Source organism: Ranitomeya imitator, chromosome 2 (assembly GCF_032444005.1).
Source record: "Ranitomeya imitator isolate aRanImi1 chromosome 2, aRanImi1.pri, whole genome shotgun sequence".
Lineage (NCBI taxonomy): Eukaryota > Metazoa > Chordata > Amphibia > Anura > Dendrobatidae > Ranitomeya > Ranitomeya imitator.
Window position 1 is genome coordinate 600,774,248 of NC_091283.1, and position 22,210 is coordinate 600,796,457.

Here is a 22,210-nt window from a genome sequence, read left to right on the forward strand (position 1 = left end):
TGTATATATATGTACCTGTGTGTCATCTCCTCCTGTATTAGACCTCGTTCACACGTTATTTGCTCAGTATTTTTACCTCAGTATTTGTAAGCTAAATTGGCAGCCTGATAAATCCCCAGCCAACAGGAAGCCCTCCCCCTGGCAGTATATATTAGCTCACATATACACATAATAGACAGGTCATGTGACTGACAGCTGCCGTATTTCCTATATGGTACTTTTGTTGTAGTTTGTCTGCTTATTAATCAGATTTTTATTTTTGAAGGATAAAACCAGACTTGTGTGTGTTTTAGGGCGAGTTTCGTTTGTCAAGTTGTGTGTGTTGAGTTTTGTGTGGCAACATGCGTGTAGCAACTTTGTGTGTGTCGAGTTGCATGTGACAGGTTAGTGTAGCAAGTTGTGTGCAGCAAGTTTTGTGCATGTGGCGAGTTCTGCGCGTGGTGAGTTTTGAGCGGCGACTTTTGTGTTTCGACTTTTATGTGGCGAGGTTGGTCTATGTGTGGTGAAATGTGTGCTGAGGGTAATATGTGTTCAAGCACGTGGTAGTGTGTGGCGCATTTTGTGTGTGTGTTCATATCCCCGTGTGTGGTGAGTATCCCATGTCGGGGCCCCACCTTAGCAACTGTACGGTATATACTCTTTGGCGCCATCGCTCTCATTCTTTAAGTCCCCCTTGTTCACATCTGGCAGCTGTCAATTTGCCTCCAACACTTTTCCTTTCATTTTTTCCCATTATGTAGATAGGGGCAAAATTGTTTGGTGAATTGGAAAGCGCGGGGTTAAAATTTCACCTCACAACGTAGCCTATGACGCTCTCATGGTCCAGACGTGTGACTGTGCAAAAATTTGTTGCTGTAGCTGCGACGCTTCCAACACTTTTCCTTTCACTTTTTTCCCCATTATGTAGATGGGGGCAAAATTGTTTGGTGAATTGGAAAGCGCGGGGTTAAAATTTCGCCTCACAATATAGCCTATGATGCTCTCGGGGTCCAGACGTGTGACTGCAAAATTTTGTGGCTGTAGCTGCGACGGTGCAGATGCCAATCCCGGACATACACACATACAGCTTTATATAGTAGATAGTATATATATATACAGTGGGGCAAAATAGTATTTAGTCAGTCAGCAATAGTGCAAGTTCCACCACTTAAAAAGATGAGAGGCGTCTGTAATTTACATCATAGGTAGACCTCAACTATGGGAGACAAACTGAGAAAAAAAATCCAGAAAATCACATTGTCTGTTTTTTTAACAATTTATTTGCATATTATGGTGGAAAATAAGTATTTGGTCAGAAAAAAACAATCAAGATTTCTGGCTCTCACAGACCTGTAACTTCTTCTTTAAGAGGCTCCTCTTTCCTCCACTCATTACCTGTAGTAATGGCACCTGTTTAAACTTGTTATCAGTATAAAAAGACACCTGTGCACACCCTCAAACAGTCTGACTCCAAACTCCACTATGGTGAAGACCAAAGAGCTGTCAAAGGACACCAGAAACAAAATTGTAGCCCTGCACCAGGCTGGGAAGACTGAATCTGCAATAGCCAACCAGCTTGGAGTGAAGAAATCAACAGTGGGAGCAATAATTAGAAAATGGAAGACATACAAGACCACTGATAATCTCCCTCGATCTGGGGCTCCACGCAAAATCCCACCCCGTGGGGTCAGAATGATCACAAGAACGGTGAGAAAAATCCCAGAACCACGCGGGGGGACCTAGTGAATGAACTGCAGAGAGCTGGGACCAATGTAACAAGGCCTACCATAAGTAACACACTACGCCACCATGGACTCAGATCCTGCAGTGCCAGAAGTGTCCCACTGCTTAATCCAGTACATGTCCGGGCCCGTCTGAAGTTTGCTAGAGAGCATTTGGATGATCCAGAGGAGTTTTGGGAGAATGTCCTATGGTCTGCTGAAACCAAACTGGAACTGTTTGGTAGAAACACAACTTGTCGTGTTTGGAGGAAAAAGAATACTGAGTTGCATCCATCAAACACCATACCTACTGTAAAGCATGGTGGTGGAAACATCATGCTTTGGGTCTGTTTCTCTGCAAAGGGGCCAGGACGACTGATCCGGGTACATGAAAGAATGAATGGGGCCATGTATCGTGAGATTTTGAGTGCAAACCTCCTTCCATCAGCAAGGGCATTGAAGATGAAACGTGGCTGGGTCTTTCAACATGACAATGATCCAAAGCACACCGCCAGGGCAACGAAGGAGTGGCTTCGTAAGAAGCATTTCAAGGTCCTGGAGTGGCCTAGCCAGTCTCCAGATCTCAACCCTATAGAAAACCTTTGGAGGGAGTTGAAAGTCCGTGTTGCCAAGCGAAAAGCCAAAAACATCACTGCTCTAGAGGAGATCTGCATGGAGGAATGGGCCAACATACCAACAACAATGTGTGGCAACCTTGTGAAGACTTACAGAAAACGTTTGACCTCTGTCATTGCCAACAAAGGATATATTACAAAGTATTGAGATGAAATTTTGTTTCTGACCAAATACTTATTTTCCACCATAATATGCAAATAAATTGTTAAAAAAACAGACAATGTGATTTTCTGAATTTTTTTTTCTCAGTTTGTCTCCCATAGTTGAGGTCTACCTATGATGTAAATTACAGACGCCTCTCATCTTTTTAAGTGGTGGAACTTGCACTATTGCTGACTGACTAAATACTTTTTTGCCCCACTGTATATATATATATATATATATATATATATATATAAATAAAAATAATTTTTATTTATATAGCGCCAACATATTCCGCAGCGCTTTACAAATTATAGAGGGGTCTTTTACAGACAATAGACATTACAGCATAACAGAAATACAGTTCAAAACAGATACCAGGAGGAATGAGGGCCCTGCTCGCACGCTTACAAACTATGAGGAAAAGGGGAGACACGAGAGGTGGATGGTAATAATTGCTTTAGTTATTCGGACCGGCCATAGTGTAAGACTCGGGTGTTCATGTAAAGCTGCATGAACCAGTTAACTGCCTAAGTATGTAGCAGTACAGACACAGAGGGCTATTAACTGCATAAAGTGAATGAGAACATGATGCGAGGAACCTGATTTTTTTTAATTTTTTTTAAATAGGCCACACAGGGATCGTTAGGTTAATGCATTGAGGCGGTAGGCCAGTCTGAACAAATGAGTTTTTAGGGTACGCTTAAAACTGTGGGGATTAATCGTATTAACCTAGGTAGTGCATTCCAAAGAATCGGCGCAGCATGTGTAAAGTCTTGGAGACGGGAGTGGGAGGTTCTGATTATTGAGGATGCTAACCTGAGGTCATTAGCGGAGCGGAGGGCACGGGTAGGGTGGTAGACTGAGACCAGAGAGGAGATGTAGGATGGTGCTGAGCCATGGAGTGCTTTGTGGATGAGGGTAGTAGTTTTGTACTGGATTCTGGAGTGGATGGGTAGCCAGTGTAATGACTGGCACAAGGTAGAGGCATCGGTGTAACGGTTGGTGAGGAATATGATCCTGGCAGCAGCATTCAGGACAGATTGGAGCAGGGAAAGTTTGGTAAGAGGGAGGCCGATTAGTAGAGAGTTACAGTAGTCCAGACGTGAATGAATAAGTGAAACAGTAAGAGTTTTTGCAGAGTCGAAAGTAAAAGGGCGAATTCTAGAAATGTTTTTGAGATGCAGGTAAGGAGAGTGAGCCAGTGATCGGATGTGGGGGGTGAATGAAAGGTCAGAATCAAGGATGACCCCAAGGCAGCGGGCATGTTGCTTTGGAGTAATGGTGGAACCGCACACGGAGATGGCAATGTCAGGCAAAGGTAGGTTAGTAGAGGGAGAGAACACGAGGAGTTCAGTTTTTGACAGGTTTAGTTTCAGATAGAGGGAGGACATGACGTTAGAGACAGCGGTAAGACAATCACTGGTGTTTTCTAAAAAGGTCGGTGTGATATCAGGAGAAGAAGTGTATAATTGGGTGTCGTCAGCATAGAGATGGTACTGGAAACCAAATCTACTGATTGTTTGTCCAATAGGGGCAGTATACAACGAGAAGAGGAGGGGGCCTAGGACTGATCCTTGAGGAACCCCAACAGTAAGGGGAAGGTGAGAGGAGGAGGAACCAGCAAAACATACAGTGAAGGATCGGTCAGAGAGATAGGAGGAGAATTAGGAGAGAACGGTGTCCTTGAGGCCGATGGAGCGGAGCATAGTGAGGAGGAGCTGATGATCCACAGTATCAAATGCTGCAGAGAGATCCAAGAGAATTAGCATGGAGTAGTGACCATTAGATTTAGCTGTTAGAAGGTCATTAGAGACTTTAGTGAGGGCAGTTTCAGTAGAGTGTAAAGAGCGGAAGCCAGATTGAAGAGGGTCGAGAAGAGAGTTATCTGAGAGATAGCGGGTAAGACGGGAGTGGACCAGGCGTTCGAGGAGTTTAGAGATGAAGAGAAGATTAGAGACAGGTCTATAATTAGTGGCACAGTTTTGATCGAGGGATGGTTTTTTAAGTAATGGATGTGTGATGGCATGCTTAAATGAGGAGGGAAAAATACCGGAAGTGAGGGAAAGGTTGAATATTTTTGTTAGGTGAAGGGTGACAGCCGGGGAAAGGGACTGGAGGAGATGTGACGGAATGGGGTCACTGGTGCAAGTGGTCGGGCGAGAAGATGCAAGGAGCCTGCTTACTTCTTCTTCTGTAACTGCTTCAAAGTCAGAGAGTGAACTAGATGCAGTGGGAGAGGGAGGACAGTGCATGGTATGAAGAGATTGGGAGATGATTTCCTGTCGAATGTGGTCAATTTTTTCTTTGAAGTAATTGGCCAGATCGTCAGCACGGAGATCCGTGGTTGGGGCCTGCTCTCTTGGGTTGAGTAGGGACTGGAACGTGTCAAAGAGACGTTTAGGGTTATTGGACAGGGAGGTGATAAGGGTGTTGAAGTAAGTTTGTTTGGAGAGGTGAAGGGCAGAATTATATGTCTTTAGCATGAACTTATAATGGATGAAATCTTCGAGTAGATTAGATTTTCTCCACAGACGTTCTGCGCACCTGGAGCACCGCTGCAGGAAACGTGTTTGCAGCGTGTGCCACGGTTGTCGCCGTCTGTGCTGAGTTGTTTTATGTATAGGAGGAGCAGCTTCATCCAGAGCACTTTGCAGGGTTTCATTGTAATGCTTCAGAGCAGAATCAGGACATGAGATGGAGAAGATTGGGGCCAATGAGGACTGCAAGTTCTTCATAAGTTTCTGGGTGTTAATGGCCTGTATTTTTCTATAAGTGTGAAAAGTGGGGGTGACCTGAGCGGGATGGCAGTTCTTGATAGAGAATGAAAGAAGGTTGTGGTCAGAGAGTGGGAGAGGGGAGTTTGTGAAATCATCCACTGAGTAAAGCCGGGAGAAGACCAAGTCAAGGGAGTTTCCATCTTCATGTGTTGGAGAGTTAGTATGCTGCGAGAGGCCGAAAGAGGAGGATAGAGATAAAAGGTGAGAAGCAGATGGGGAGAGGGGAGAGGCAATGGGGATGTTGAAATCACCCATGATAAGGGTGGGGGTGTCACAGGAGAGAAAGTGTGGAAGCCAGGTGGCAAAGTGATCCAGGAATTGATGAGAGGAGCCGGGAGGACGATACACCACCGCCACTCGCATGGAGAAGGGGACATAGAGTCTGACCACATGGACCTCAAAGGAAGGGAAGACAAGTGAGGGTACTTGGGGGATAACTTGGAAGGTACATTTGGGTGAAAGGAGCAGACCAACGCCTCCACTTGCTCAGTTGTCTGATCTTGGGGTATGAGAAAAGTGTAGTCCACCATATGAAAGAGCAGCAGCAGCGGTGGTGTCTGACTGCTGGATCCAGGTTTCAGTAAGAGCCAGGAGATTAAGAGAATTAGAAAGGAAGAAGTCATGAATGAAGGAGAGTTTATTACATACAGAGCGAGAATTCCAAAGGGCACAATTCAAAGAGACAGAAGGCATGCAGGGAATATTAATAAGGTTAGAGGGGTTTCTTGGTGTAGCAATTGGGAGGTTTGACTGGCTATAACATGGGGGGCCGGGGTTTGGAGATATGTCTCCAGCGACTAGGAGAAGGAGGATAGAAAGAGTGAGCAGATGGTTAAGTGATTTGTGAGAGCGTCTCTTGTGTTGGATGGTGGGACTGAATGGATCTGTGCTGTTAAGCAATGTGAATAGAGCATGAGTGCTATACATAGGAGAGGCAAGGACAGAGGGGCCGATATGGAATGAGTATAGAGAGTTAATGCAAGGGCGGTGAATGTGAGTGAATGCAGCAGCCAGGATATAGATTATACAAATAAATATGGTGAGTATTTGTGCTGTTTCAAGTGAATATGGATTAGATTTAGATTGTCTTACCTGTCTCCTGCCCTGTCTAACTGCCATGTTATAACTGCCGAGTACTTAGAAAAAAAAGTACTTTGAATAAAAAAACACGAATAATAGTGCACGAATGCACCCCTGTATATATATATATATATATATATATATATATATATATATATATATATATACATATTTTACACATTACACACAGTGGGAAAATAAGCATTTCATAAACTGCCAATTTTGCAAGTTTCCTCATCTACAAAGAATGGACAGGTCTGTAATCTTTATTGTAGGTACACTTCAACTGTGGGAGACAGAATCTAAAAATAAAAAACAGAAAATCACATTGAATATTTTTTTATATACTTCATGCGATGAAATGGAGTTTAATTAAGTACTTGTTCACCTACCAACCAGCAAGAATTTTGGCTGTCACGGAACTTCAAGTTTTTTTTTTTTTTTATTTTTTAAAGCCCTCCTAATCTGCACTCATTACCCGTATTGATTTCACCTGTTTGAACTTGTTACCTGTATAAAAGACACCTGTCCACATACTTACACGCCACCCTATCCATCATGGCCAAGACCAAAGAGCTCTCTATGGACAACAGGGACAAAAATACAGGACAATAGGCAAGCAGCCTGGTGAGAAAGCTAAACCCATACCGACAAAACCCCCAACCTGCACACAATAAAGCTGGTTATCTATGGTCTCGCTATGTTGTGTCTAGATGGTCTCTAGTGCTTGAAGGCCATTAAACATGAGGTTAATGTGGCTGTACACAACCTCTATATGGTCACCGCTCTGCTTTCCGGCCGCTGTGCTTACACAGGGCAGAGAAGCAGAGCGCCGAGGGACAGACAGCGGTAGGTAAGTATGTAGTGTTTTTTTTTTTTTTTACTTTTACGCTGGTAACCAGGGTAAACATCGGGTTACTAAGCACGGCCCTGCGCTTAGTAACCTGATGTTTACCCTGGTTACCAGCGAAGACATCGCTGAATCGGCGTCACACACGTCGATTCAGTTATGTCAGCAGGAAGTCCAACGACGAAATAAAGTTCTGGACTTTCTGCAGCGACCAACGACATAACAGCAGGATTCTGATCGCTGCTGTGTGTCAAACTGAACGATATCGCTAGCCAGGACGCTGCAACGTCACGGATCGCTAGCGATATCGTTCAGTGTGACGGTACCTTAACACAACCAAGTGTATAATAAAGTGCGTAAGTGTTCAGTGCAATCAATAGAATACCACAAATGTATATAAAACACCTTCAGATGCAGATTGGAGGTGCAATATACAAAAAAGGGGGGATTTTCTTAGCGATCATAGACAGTTCATTTCAAATTCAAAAAAATGGATCACTTATCTGGATGAAGTAACCTCCAGTGTCAATTTCCCTATGCGTTTCACCCCCCTCCTGTTCTTGGGGCTCATCAGGAGACCGTGAATAGGATTGGCTATTTAACCAGGTAAGTGATCCACTGTGATCCATTTTTTTTTTTTGCTGCAGTGTGTGCAAACTTGGTCAAGAACTACAGGAAACATCTGGCCTCTAATTGCAAGAAAGAATTCTGTACCAAATATTAAGTTCTGTTTTTATATTGTGTCAAATACTTAACTTAAAGGGAACCTGTCACACCCAAAATCGAAGATGAGCTAAGCCCACCAGCATCAGGGGCTTATATACACCATTCTGGAAGGCTGCAGATAAATCCCCCGATGTATCCTGAAAGATGAGAAATAAAGGTTAGATTATACTCACCCAGGGGCGGTCCCGCTGCGGTCCGGTCCGATGGGCGTCGCGGTCCGGGGCCTCCCATCTTCTTACGATGACGTCCTCTTCTTGTCTTCACACTGCGGCTCTGGCGTACTTTGTCAGCCCTGTTGAGGGCAGAGCAAAGTACTGCAGTTTGCAGGCATCGGGAAAGGTCAGAGAGGCCCGACGCCTGCGCACAGCAGTACTTTGCTCTGCCCTCAACAGGGAAGACAAAGTATGCCTGCGCCAGAGCCGCATCGTGAAGACAAGAAGAGGACGTCATCCTATGAAGATGGGAGGCCCCGGACCACGACGCCCATTAGATCGGACCGCCCACCCAGGTGAGTATAATCTAACCTCTTTTTCTCATCTTTCAGGATACAGAATGCTGTAGATAAGCCCCTGATGCCGGTGGGCTTAGCTCACCCTCGATTTTGGGGGTGACAAGTTCACTTTAATAACAATTACAGACCTCTGCATTCTTTGTAGGTAGGAAAACTTGAAATATCGGCAGTGTATCGCATACTAATTTTCCCCACTGTATATGGAGATTAGTCGGTTAGTACAATGACATGCCCCCAATGCATTTCCAGATGTCATAGCTTGATTTCTCCAGTCTTGGCACATTGGATTACTACAAAGCAGGTATTAGTTTTGTCTTTGTACTAGACCTGGCATAATTGGTTGGCGTCAGTTGGGAAGCATATGATGGGCGTGGGTATATATACTATTACACTATGTATGATATTATAAGTTTTTTTTTAAAAGGAACGACGTGCTTTTTTTTGAAAATCAAGTTTGTGTTAATGAAGGTAAATTGCTGAACTGAATATTACACTGATGGAAATCCCTTCATATTATTTAGCTGGATCTCTCCTTTTTTTCTGCCTTTTCCAGGTGTCTGTGAATCCAGCGTACCAAGCAAATGAGCTGCAGTATGTGATGAGGAAGGTAGGCCTTCTATAACAACCCTTGAAAATTGCGGGGCTTGTGCAAAATTGTTCATGAAGCTTGTCAGATTTTAGGAATTGTGCACAAACTGCATTAATAAGCATAAGGGTATGTGCACCCGTAGTTTTGAGTTCTACGGATTTTTCCGCAGCAGATTTGACAAATCAGCAGGTAAAAGGCACTGCGCTTTACCTGCGGATTTACCGCGGATTCCACTTGCGGTTTTACACCTGCGGATTCCTATTATGGAGCAGGTGTAAACCGCTGCGGAATCCGCACAAATAATTGACATGCTGCGGAATGTAACCCGCAGCGTTTCCACGCGGTTTTTTCCCTGCAGCATGTGCACTGCGGATTGCGTTTCCCATAGGTTTACATTGTACTGTAAACGCATGGAAAGCTGCTGCGGATCCGCAGCAAAATCCGCAACGTGTGCACATGGCCTTAAGCTTTTTTTATTGTTGTTGTGAGGACGCTTCACATCCCACTTAAGATAAGGCCACATGCAGTATGCATTGTTTGGACACCATTTTACAGTTAGACGTACAACGCATTCACAGTTCTGCAAACCTCAGAGCTGAAATCTTCCAGCATTTTTATTTTTTGTTACAGAATATCTGCAGAGAGCCTGCAGTGGTTGTTCACATTTTGACAAGTGTCCTCTTTGTACCAAGCACTGTACTGGGAAAAAAAATTAAGGTCCTTACCGCAGTATTGGAGCTTTAAGTAAGACCTGTGGCTAGGTTAAAAATGACCAGCCTTTGTTCATACATTATTCCCACTGTTCCAGACTCCTGAGTATTTCATTTTTCTCATGTATTTTTTTTTTTTTTTTTTTAAGGTTCCAGAAATATGGGTCTGCTATTTAGTGCTAATTTTATTGATCTTTACTATGCATTATTACCCTTGGTAAAGACTATAAATACCCACACTAAAAAAAATGCCCATATCTCTTGGACCATATGGCAGATAATAAAAGCAAAAATAATGAGGAGACAGTGGGAATAAAATAACATCAAGAACTGATCACTCTTGACCTGATGACAGATCCTCTTTTGGACACACAGAATATCCATTACAACCCTGGATCTGTGCCAATGAAATGAAGGGTGTATGTAAAAGCTTGTGCTGGTACGCCAAGGTTTCCATACACTTTATAAGTACCTTGCATGTTCGTGGCTGACAGACTGGTAGCAGGACTGATCCCGTGCACGGTGCCCCAAGCAGGGCAGCATCAGGTAGATACAAGAGTCCATTTTTCCCATCAACTGCCTGAATGCCATACTCTCTTCTATCTACTTACTTATATTTGTTAGTAGTCTACTATATACAATGAATTGATTCTTTATTCATCACAATGCAATGATAAAATAAACTATAAGTGAATCACATAGTTGTACTAAATGGCCCATGTTTTCTGACTCTGCAGGTCGGCTGCTCTGCCCTTGTGTTCCCGTCAGAGTTTAAAACGCAGCGATATTATGAAATTTTGAAACAGATTTGTCCAGAGATAGATAGTTCTCCAGCTGGAGGAATCAAGAGCAAGGCGTAAGTGTCCGTGCTGTGCATTTCTGTCCTCCAGGAGCCACTTCTGCCTGGTATGTGTTACATCAGACTATCATAGAAAGGCTACGTTCACACGGCCGCAGAATTTATCAGACCTGTCACGTCTTCAAATTGCAGACATAACTGGCTCCATGTGCCTGGTCATATTGTAGATGGGCGTACAAGCTGCCTGCTATTTCTGTGCACACATCTGATCTGAGTGTCGACCTCACACGGACCTTGGGTCACTAGCACCTAGGCTGACATCGGTCCGAGTAAGTTCATGTGGGGTCTGGTTTCATTACTCGGATCAAAATTCCATTTTTGAACATATTTTAATAAAAATGTTATTCAGTGGTGAAACATATGCTGCCGTGGTTCACTTATAGAATTGCTGCCGTGGTTCACTTATAGAATTGCTGCCGTGGCGCACCTGTAGAATTGCTGCCGTGGCGCACCTGTAGAATTGCTGCCGTGGTGCACCTGTAGAATTGCTGCCGTGGCGCACCTGTAGAATTGCTGCCGTGGCGCACCTGTAGAATTGCTGCCGTGGCGCACCTGTAGAAATGCTGCCGTGGCGCACCTGTAGAAATGCTGCCGTGGCGCACCTGTAGAAATTTTCCAAGTATCTTGAAATTCTGCAATCTTCTACTCAGTAAATGGAAAAAGTTACTTGGATGCCTTAATTCTAAAATATATTTGGCAATTAAAAGGTATACATCATAGGGATTCACTCACTCTGTCAGCGCTTGAGTTAGGCATAAGCAGCAGGTTCTTCAATGGAAAGTCCATAAATCTTCCAAAGGAAAAACAAACGGACTTTCATCAGCATCAAAGGTACAACATAACAAAAACCACAGTCCAGGCAGCAAGTATGGGCTTACCAGATTGATAAATCAGCCTTTGTATCTAATCAGACATCAGAACTAGACTGACCAACACAATACAGCTTTTTCCACCCTCACTTCCCAGATATCATTAGAGACAGCTCAGCTGCCTTTTAAAAGGGCTGCAAAGCCTCGATTGGAGATATGGGAGCAGCCAGTCCCTCATAGCTCTCCTAGCTTCTCCTAAAACCCTGACCCAGAATCCGGCTCATTAAAAAACCCTTTTGGCACGAATGGTGCTGGAGCCTTCTTTTCCAGGCTTCACATCACCAAGGCTAACCACCTAGGTGACACACATCACCCATATAGGACCTGTCCAGCTGCATCCTTACAGTATTTTTTGTCAGTCTTAATACACAAATGGCCTTGTAATGCAGGTGCCCAATCCGTCCAGGATCTGCAGTTTTAATTTCACACTTTTTCAAGGTGATCAAGTTCAACTGTCTAACTTGTGAAATTGATAGAAGTCCACTAGTGATGAGCGAATATACTCGAGATTTCTCGAGCATGCTCGGGTGTCCTCCGAGTATTTTTAGTGCTTGGAAATTTAGTTTTTATTGCTGCAGCTGAATGATTTACCTCTGTTAGCCAGCTTGATGACATGTGGGGATTCCCTAGCAACCAGGCAACCCCCACATGTACAGTGCCGGCAAAAAAAATCATTACAAGTTCAATGAAACCACAAAATCCTAATATTCAAGTGGATTCAAGTGTTTTGTTGTGGATATTTTATTATAATTAGTATTTTGTCATGTCACCCTTACATTTTATCACCATCTGCAGTCGTTAAGGCATGGATTCAGCAAGGCTGGCTAAGTATGTGGAGTCCATGATTACCCACAGTGTCTTCAGCACCTCCTTTAGATTGTAGATGTTGCTGGGTCGTGTCTCGTGTCCTTTGAGCCTCCCCTGACCAGCCTGAGAGTGCTCTCATCACTAAATATCACTTCCTTCCACCCTTCAGATGTCCAATCTTGATATTTCTTACAAAAGACAAGCCTTTTCTTCTTCATTGCTGCTGTGAGCAGGGGCTTCTTTGCGGCACGGTAACTTGGTAGACCCAGGTCCTTCTGCAGGCAGTGACGAATTGTCCTAGTTGCGATGTTCTGGAGGAGCATAGGGTACTTGTATTTTAGTTCAACAGCAGTTCTAGAAGGATGTGACATCACTTCACGCTTCAGAAGCTTATCAGTCCTTGGTGAAGTCTTCTTAGGTGCGCCAGAGCCTGACTTCCTCTGCGGTACCATCCCAGGAGGCAATGATGCCACCGACCGCTTCAGTTGATAAATTGCTTCTCTTGACACTCCCAGATCTCTAGCTACAGCAATCACCGAATCCCCCTTCTCGAGCAGAGTCAAGGCACGGGATTTCTCTTCCATTTTAAGCTTCTTTCGACCCATTGTGGGAGATTATAAAAAACTGCCTAATAGCAAAACTGGCTGGGCTGCACATAACAACCAATCAGAATGCAGCTTTCGCTTTACCAGAGAGGTGAAAACTGAGCGTTGATTGGTTGATATTTACAACAAAGCCAGCTTTAATATTAGACAGTTTTTAATTATCTCCCCCATTGTGTACACTTTTAAAAAGTGAAATTATGATGAGGATTTTATATGTAAAGTTTTTTTTTGCTGCGCAAGTGTAAAGATTTTTTTTGCCGGCACTGTACTTATTCTGTCTAACAGATGTAAATCATTCAGCTGCGGCAATGAAAACTAAATCTCCGAGCACTAAAAAATACTCGGAGGACACCCGAGCGTGCTCGAGAAATCTCGATTAACGAGCGTATTCGCTCATCACTAAAGTCCATGTCTATTCTGTGGCTCTGTATACATGGCGGCAGCACAGATAGGTGTAGGAGCTGTGTTACTAGTAGCAAGGATGAGATTGGATCCCCCTGTTGGGAGCAGGTAATATATTCTTAAGAGCAAGTGCAGACGAACGTATTTTTTGACATCCGGGAAGGTCAAATTAATTATGCAAATGGAACGCTGATCAGAGTGTGATCCAATTCTCTCAGATCAGGAGAAGATGGAGAAAAAATAAGTCTCCATCTTCTCCATTATGTGAGTGGGCGGAAGTCGGACTGCACTTGCATGTCATTCAAGTGCAGTCCAATGGTTTCCACAGACACATTGACTAAATATCAGCTGAAACTCTGGCATGCAATGATTTGTTTTTTTTTATGTGCAAGTCCCCATGGAGTAACAGTCGTCTGCAAATACGCTCGTGTGCACCTCAGGGTAAAGGCGCTATTTAGGGTATAATGGGGGGTTTAAGCTGGGTTTACTAAAATCATGGGTGATTTGGTGCATGTAGCCATAAAACTTACCCTAAAATGGAGTGCCCTATACACAAGATACTCAAAAGTCCCAAATTCTGTACACTAAAACCTTGCAGCAATTGAACAATACAGATTAATATCTTAAAAATAGTTGAAATTGAGTCTAAATCTTATACTGCATGCTGGGATTTTTTTTTCTATATGTAATACAAGCCCTGATCAGTGATAACATAAAAAAAACAACCTACCTAATATTGTGTAGGTCCTCCTCAGGCCACCTGATCTGAACTAACCAGTTGAAGCATGGACACAAGACCTCTACGTGTCATGTCCAATCTGGCACCAAGACATTAGTAGCAGGTCCTTTTAGTCCTGTGAAGTGTGTGACGCGGCTTCCATGGGTCGGACTTGTACATCCCTCAGGTTCTTGATAGAATTGAGAATTGGAGGCCAAATGAATACATTGATTTATAGCGCTTTCATCCAAGTGAGTGCTCCTAGGTATGGGAGAATGAGGCGAGGTTGCCGGCCAAACGGCTAGCCATCTAAGGTGTACGGGGGGCTTTACGCTTGAACCCATCAACTTTAGGAACCGACTGTTCACTTGCTGCCTTGTCATGAGATAATGTTATCTGTAGTAGTTTTATTGTTTTGGCTGATTAGAATAATTACAGTTATTCTCCTCATTTCTCATTTATATCCATTGCGTGACTATTTCTGGAACTTTTCCAGCTTTGCTTATTCATCCTTTACTTGTTCTCTGGGTTTGTCTGACCTTGTTGATTCGGGCAGCTCGATACTTGTAAGTGGAGCTCACGCCGGGACACATGACGATCGTGGAACGTTCAGCTGACAGTTCCCTTATAGAAATGTGTAGGCAAAGTTATGGAAACCAGTGTACTGTCGGGAAACTCTCAGCAGGCACTACGGACACCAGATGGAGCAGTAGTACTGGGGATCATCCCATGTTCACCTCAGATACTAGAAACCAGGAAGGATTTGTGGACTTGTTCCCGCTGCTGATTGATTAATTAGACATGCGGTTTTATTTAGAATAAAATCTGATATCTAATTCGTTTTCTGTAATTGGCGTCTTCAGTAATTAGAAGTGGGAACAAGTCCGCAAATCCTTCCTTGTTTCAATTGGAAGTGGTTTGATGACCCGTGGATCCGTGGCAGATGGTCAACATTCTAAGACTCATGACTTCTAAGATCAGTTTAGCGTAATCTGCTATTCTTAATGTTTATGGGGTAAGACCCCTGTGCGCTATTTTAATTTTATTTTTTTCTCCAGCCTTTCCACATCATATATTAGTATATCCATCAGTGGTGCTTGCATTGTTTTGTGGATATTTTTGCTTTTGATTATGATGCAGTGTGCTAGTTGTTGGCATCTGCACGCTAAATCTTACTATATAACTACAGTTGTATCATTGTGTGGCATTGTAATATATTATGTAGCACAAATGACAATGACCTGAAACTGCCTGAAAACCTAATATATTTTTCTCCCTTGATGACCCCTCCCTATTGTCATACTCTTAATAGCCTATCCTGTGGAGAGGTCATTGTGTGTTTTTTTTTTTTTTTTCATAGAAAACTCCTTTACAGGGATAGGCTGCCGTCACACGTTCAGTATTTGGTCAGTATTTTACATCAGTATTTGTAGCCAAAACCAGGAGTGGGTGATAAATACAGAAGTGGTGCATATGTTTCTATTATACTTTTCCTCTATTTGTTCCACTCCTGGTTTTGGCTTACAAATACTGATGTAAAATACTGACCAAATACTGCTGGGGTGACGGCAGCCATAGTCTCATAAAAAAAAAAAAAAAAATTATATATATATATATATATATATATATATATATATATATATATATATATATATATAATTTATTTATAGAGTCCTCATACATGGGGGTCTGCTGCTCAGATCCACCTGACTATTAGCCACCATTTATAAAAGTGAAATTCCGAATCCATGTCATTTTTTTTTCTCCCAGACTCCCTGATTTGCGGATCGCTATAGTCTTGGACAAAAAGTATCCGGGTGCTTTTCTGTTCCAAGATGTGATGGATGCCGGGAGCACTCAGTTTGTTAAGCAGGTGCATGATCTACAGAAGACCATATCCTGTGAGGACCCCGTGAACATCCAGTTTACGTCGGTGAGTGACTATTCTTCATTATAAGGGGTGTGCGGTGGCTGTTACATAGGAATGCACGTCATCCCCTTCTGAGGGTACGTTCACTCTGAGTGTTCTTTGCTGAGTTTCTGGAGCAGAAATTCACCAAAAAGAACCAGGAGCTTTTGGGTGAAGAGTTCTGCTCAGCAAAACCCACAGCAGAAAACGCTGAGCATACCCTAAGTTTTCCCTGCACAGCTATACGTTATACGTTTTCTAAGATGGAAATACTTTTTTTTTTTTTTAAAGGGACTATCAGCACAGAATGACTATTCAAACCAAGTGCGGGCACTTTGTGCTTCACGGCGGGGCCAATCATTTATATGCCCCTTCCCACCTGCTTGCTTTCCTTCTATTTCCACTCTTCTCTGACTCTATGAAGAGCTGTCAATCAAAGAAAAGCAGGGTGGAGATAGAGGGAAGCTGTATGTAAATATTTGGCCTCACCATGTAGCACCGAGTGGCGGGACTTCGTCTGTGTGACGGGGTGTACGGCAGAGCAAGAAGGGACAACAGGCCGAGGGATGATTCAACAGATTTATTATCAAGAACGCTGGAACAACACATGCAGGTAGATCTACAGAGTCCACAATTAGTCCAATGGAACAGGTTCGGGGGCACCTCCCGATAATCCTTGTGCCAGGTAACAAAGCAATAGTCCACAATTAGTCCAAGGGATCCCAAAACAATCTCACGAACAACGAGATATGTCCTCAGCTCAAGTCTCGCCCCGTTCGCTTCCACAGTCCTAGATGGGCATGGGGTCTTGCCTCAGCTAAGAATCCCCACTCCTTCTCCTTCAAGGATCAACTCACATCTGATCTCAAAATAAGAATGGATTGTCTGAGCTCCTGGGATCCGCCCATGAAGGGGGGTAGGGGTCACACCTTCTATTCAATGGTTGGGTCCACCAGAAGATTCTAGACTGGTGGGCTCCGCTTAATCTATGTAGTATGTACATTTGACTAGCCACCTGCTGTGAGGAAGAATGGCTATTCCTCCACTAGTGATGTTGACAAAGCTTAATTACATTAGAGCTTAGGGCTGCAAGTATTGGGGGAAGGAGACATATTGTTACAGGTGAACTCCCAGCACAAGAGAATACATAAATTACAGCTAATAGAAACCAGAGAACAGTTACATATGGCATATTATTCAAATACAGGACAGGGCAAAAGTACATATCATGACAATCCCTTCCCCTCCCAATTTGTGTACGTATCAGGGACCTCTACAGGTTGCTGGTTAAGTACACACAGGCAGAGCGTAACTTACATGTGGCTTCATGCAGCCACGAATTGGCATCTTAGCTCTCCCACATCATTGCCCAGGAGAACATCTGCAGGCAGACCACCCATCACCCCAACCACACATCGCCTGACCCCAAAACCAAAGTTCAGATCCACAGTGGCTGTGAGAATAGTCCTCCATTGTCCACCAGCCAGTTCAATGACAATCCCAGGTCCTCTATGGATTGCCTCAGGCCGAACCACTCGGGGATCAGCCAGTGTGAGGAAAGCCCCTGAGTCACAAAATCCAATAAGTCTCTGTCCATCCAGCACGACCTCCTGCAAGTGCTTACCTCGATGAGCAGAAGTCATCATAGCTGCAGGTCGCACACCATAAACTTCTAGTGGTGCAACATGGGTGGGTGATGCACAAGGCCAGTCCTCACGTAGTGGTGACACGTTGTCCTCCATGGCACTTGGCTGTACATAATTAATAATACGACTGGGTACAGGATCAATCCTCATTTGAACAGCTGGGCAGGAGGCTTGCAGATGCCCCGGCTGTCCACATCGATATCATCTGTGCTGGGTCTCACTCCATCCAAGGCGTCCTCTTGGGCGAGGGGTAAGGGAACCTGGAGGCTGGCCCCCACCTCAAGGTGCTGTAGGGTTTTGAGGATGACTCCTCCATGGGCTGGCTGGGCATGAGGCCTGCAGATGCCCCGGATGCCCACAACCATAACACCTGCGCTCTGCTACTTCCTCTCCTCGTCGTATTCCAGAAAACGCAGTAGAAACAACTGGAGGCACATTTACACGGGTATCAGCATGAGGTGGTGGCTTAGAGGAACGGGGAACAATGGCGACAGAAGAACAGGGGGCCACCGGTGTTGTGGAGCTGGTAGGCCTCTCTCCATCCTCCAACAGAACCCTCCACTGAGGCTTGATGGTGAGAGCCTCATCAGCTAGAGCTGCAGCTTCCTCCACAGTGGCTGGTCTCCTCTCACGCACCCATTCCCGGATCTCAGCAGGGCACTTGAAGTAAAACTGCTCTTTTAGGATAACCTGGAGGAAGGTCTCCCAGGTTAAGGCCTCCTCTGCCTCCAGCCAGCGATGACATATTTGTTTGAGTCTGTGGGCATACATCTTGAAAGACACTTCCTCATCACAGGCTAAAGTACGGAACTGAGTCCTGTAAGTGTCTGGGGTAACAGCATAATGTTCTAGAATAGTCCGTTTAATCTCCGCATACTCACAGTTCCCCCGAGGGTCCATAGCTCTATAGGCTGCGGCAGCTCCACCCTCTAAGAGCCCCACCAGATGTCTGACTCGCTCCCTTTCCGGGACTTCCATTAATCGACACTGATGCTCAAAGTCCTGGAAGAAGCCCTCAATGTCGCCTGCAGCCTCATTAAAGGGCTTGAAGTCTTTGCGGGACACTCTGGGGAGTTCCCTCATGGTGGGTGCTGGGGTTAGAGTCTGTCTGGAGCTTTTAGCTGCTTCCAAAGCGATCTGCCTCTCCAGCAATGCCATCTCCTGAGCTCTGTGAATGGCCTCCCTCTTATCGTCTATGGTGGCCTCTTCTCCCAGCAATGCCAACTACTCTTCGTACCACACAACCCACTGACTTTTTTGGGTATTTACCTCCGGCTGCAGTCTTTCCTCCATTTGCTGTGAGGGTCCTTCCTCAGCGTCATCTTACAGGCGAACTCCTTCCAAAGCCTCAATAAGCTGCTCCTTGGAGAGTCCCTTAAAACGGACTCCTACTTCACGGGCCTTTGATTGTAGGCTCCCCAAAGTCCAGTTCTTGTACTCTGCGGTGTTGGTTCCCGATGTTGGGCCATTGTCCTCCATTCCTTCTGCTCTGATCCCACTGCTTGCCACCAGTTTGTGACGGGGTGTACGGCAGAGCAAGAAGGGACAACAGGCCGAGGGATGATTCAACAGATTTATTATCAAGAACGCTGGAACAACACATGCAGGTAGATCTACAGAGTCCACAATTAGTCCAATGGAACAGGTTCGGGGGCACCTCCCGATAATCCTTGTGCCAGGTAACAAAGCAATAGTCCACAATTAGTCCAAGGGATCCCAAAACAATCTCACGAACAACGAGATATGTCCTCAGCTCAAGTCTCGCCCCGTTCGCTTCCACAGTCCTAGATGGGCATGGGGTCTTGCCTCAGCTAAGAATCCCCACTCCTTCTCCTTCAAGGATCAACTCACATCTGATCTCAAAATAAGAATGGATTGTCTGAGCTCCTGGGATCCGCCCATGAAGGGGGGTAGGGGTCACACCTTCTATTCAATGGTTGGGTCCACCAGAAGATTCTAGACTGGTGGGCTCCGCTTAATCTATGTAGTATGTAAATTTGACTAGCCACCTGCTGTGAGGAAGAATGGCTATTCCTCCACTAGTGATGTTGACAAAGCTTAATTACATTAGAGCTTAGGGCTGCAAGTATTGGGGGAAGGAGACATATTGTTACAGGTGAACTCCCAGCACAAGAAAAGACATAAATTACAGCTAATAGAAACCAGAGAACAGTTACATATGGCATATTATTCAAATACAGGACAGGGCAAAAGTACATATCATGACAGTCTGAACAGTCATTGTGTGCAGACAGAGTCCCTTTAAATGGGATTACTGGGTTCGTATTGATTGTGGGCTCTCCTTGTGTCAGGCTTATTGTATTAGTCCTGCTCCTGGTAATGCCACCGACACCATTGTGTTATACAGGGAAAGATGAGCAGTACATGGTCCCTATTGTTATCTATGGCTGATCAATCATTTCTAGGGAATCCATGACCATCCACAGTCCCATGTATGAACTTGGCCAGCCCTAGTAAGGCATGTGGGCAACTGTTCTTCACGTCAAAGTCAACTCCTCAATTGAATGATTGGTCGGGTGAGGCTGAAATGGGGACAGGTACATGTATTGCCTGCAGCAATAATATGTGTTCGCACATGGCGCCCCTCCCAATGGCTCTGGATGGGTAGTGTGCTTGATGGATCCTTCACATGGATCAGTAGCATGGGTGAGATGTGAGAACTTGGTGATCATGTACTGTAGGCTCATATGAGTTAGGCCTGCGATGTAAGTACTTACTGCAGATCCCATGACCCAAACTTGACAGCCTCGCATGTGCCCATTAGGCTGTTAAGTTCAGATTGGGGAAAAATGCGTCCAGTCCATGAATCGCGAAGTGTGAGACACGGATGTGTGAAGGCGGTCTAATAAAGACCATGGTATTGGATAGAGAAGTATGTGTATTGCAGTCAGTGAACCCACTGTAATACATACGGTTCTGATGCCCTTATTACTGCCCCCCGCTGACCATATTGAGCGCCACATTCACAGCTGATCACATTTTCTCATTGTGAAGGTTCTTTTACACAAGACTTGGATATTGACAGCTTCTAACACTTGTTATCTACAACAAACACTGTGGCTTAAGGCCCCTTCACATTAAGCGACGCTGCAGCGATACCGACAACGATCCGGATCGCTGCAGCGCCGCTGTTTGGTCGCTGGAGAGCTGTCACACAGGCAGCTCTCCAGCGACCAACGATCCCGAAGTCCCCAGGTAACCAGGGTAAACATCGGGTAACTAAGCGCAGGGCCGCGCTTAGTAACCCGATGTTTACCCTGGTTACCAGCGTAAAAGTAAAAAAAAAACAAACACTACATACTTACCTACCGCTGTCTGTGCCCGACGCTCTGCTTCTCTGCACTCCTCCTGTACTGGCTGTGAGCACAGCGGCCGGAAAGCAGAGCGGTGACGTCACCGCTCTGCTTTCCGGCTGACCGACGCTCACAGCCAGAGCAGAGAAGCACAGCGCCGGGGACAGACAGCGGTAGGTAAGTATGTAGTGTTTGTTTTTTTTTACTTTTACGCTGGTAACCAGGGTAAACATTGGGTTACTAAGTGCGGCCCTGCGCTTAGTTACCCGATGTTTACCCTGGTTACCAGTAAAGACATCGCTGGATCGGTGTCACACACGCCGATCCAGCGATGTCCACGGGAGATCCAGCGACGAAATAAAGTTCTGGACTTTGTTTAGCGACCAACGATCTCCCAGCAGGGGCCTGATCGTTGGTCGCTGTCACACATAACGATTTCCTTAACGATATCGTTGCTACGTCACAAAAAGCAACGATATCGTTAACGATATCGTTATGTGTGAAGGTACCTTTACTGTGGCTTTTCCCAGTTATATATTAATCCTCATCAGGACTTTTATACTTTTAAACACGTGGTTGCATTGAGTTTTTGGATCAGACTGTGCGTGCACCTTATATTATGAAATATTGGTTATGTTAAGGCAGTCCTGTTGGATATAATAATTCTATGCCGATACTTATGGGTCACTACTTTAATTGTGAGGCCGGCGTCACACTAAGCGTAAGTGAATACGGTCCGTTTTTTTATGGCCGTAATACGCAGTAATTGTCCCAAAACACTGTCCCGTATTCAATGCGAGGATGCGATTTTTACGCACAAATTTATCCGTGTGTCATCCGTATGGCTTCCGTACGGCGATTTTTTTTTTTTTTTTTTTTTTTTTCTCGCAGGCTTGCAAAATGGACATATCATGGATCCATCAGCTGAAATATTCTTAAAAACATATATATATATATATATATATATGTATATATATATATATATATATATATATATATATATATATATATATATATATACATATATATATATATATATAATTCAGCGCTAGATAGCAGAAAAGCCGGTAATTCAATTGCCGGCTTTTGCTATCTCCTTCACAAACCCGACAGGATATGAGACATGGTTTACATACGGTAAACCATCTCATATCCCTTCTTTTATTACATATTCCTCTTTAGTAATGTAAGAAGTGTATTTGTGTAAAATTTGGGGTCTCTAGCTATTAAATTAAAGGGTTAAATCCCGGAAAAAATTGGCGTGGGCTCCCGCGCAATTTTGTCCGCCAGAGTGGGAAAGCCAGTGACTGAGGGCAGATATTAATAGCCTAGAGAGGGACCATGGCTAAAAACATCTG

The 22,210-nt window shown here is 44.4% G+C and overlaps 1 protein-coding gene across 1 annotated transcript in view; it reads left to right on the forward strand.

Annotated features, from left to right (window-relative positions):
• The window catches only part of ACSF2 (acyl-CoA synthetase family member 2), a 204,648-nt gene that overhangs the window by 79,425 nt on the left and 103,013 nt on the right, over nucleotides 1–22,210 (forward strand). The window contains exons 4-6 of the mRNA XM_069752397.1: nucleotides 8,978–9,031; nucleotides 10,461–10,579; nucleotides 15,754–15,916. Coding sequence (XP_069608498.1) covers nucleotides 8,978–9,031; nucleotides 10,461–10,579; nucleotides 15,754–15,916 — 336 coding nt within the window. The remainder of the gene's footprint in view (nucleotides 1–8,977; nucleotides 9,032–10,460; nucleotides 10,580–15,753; nucleotides 15,917–22,210) is intronic.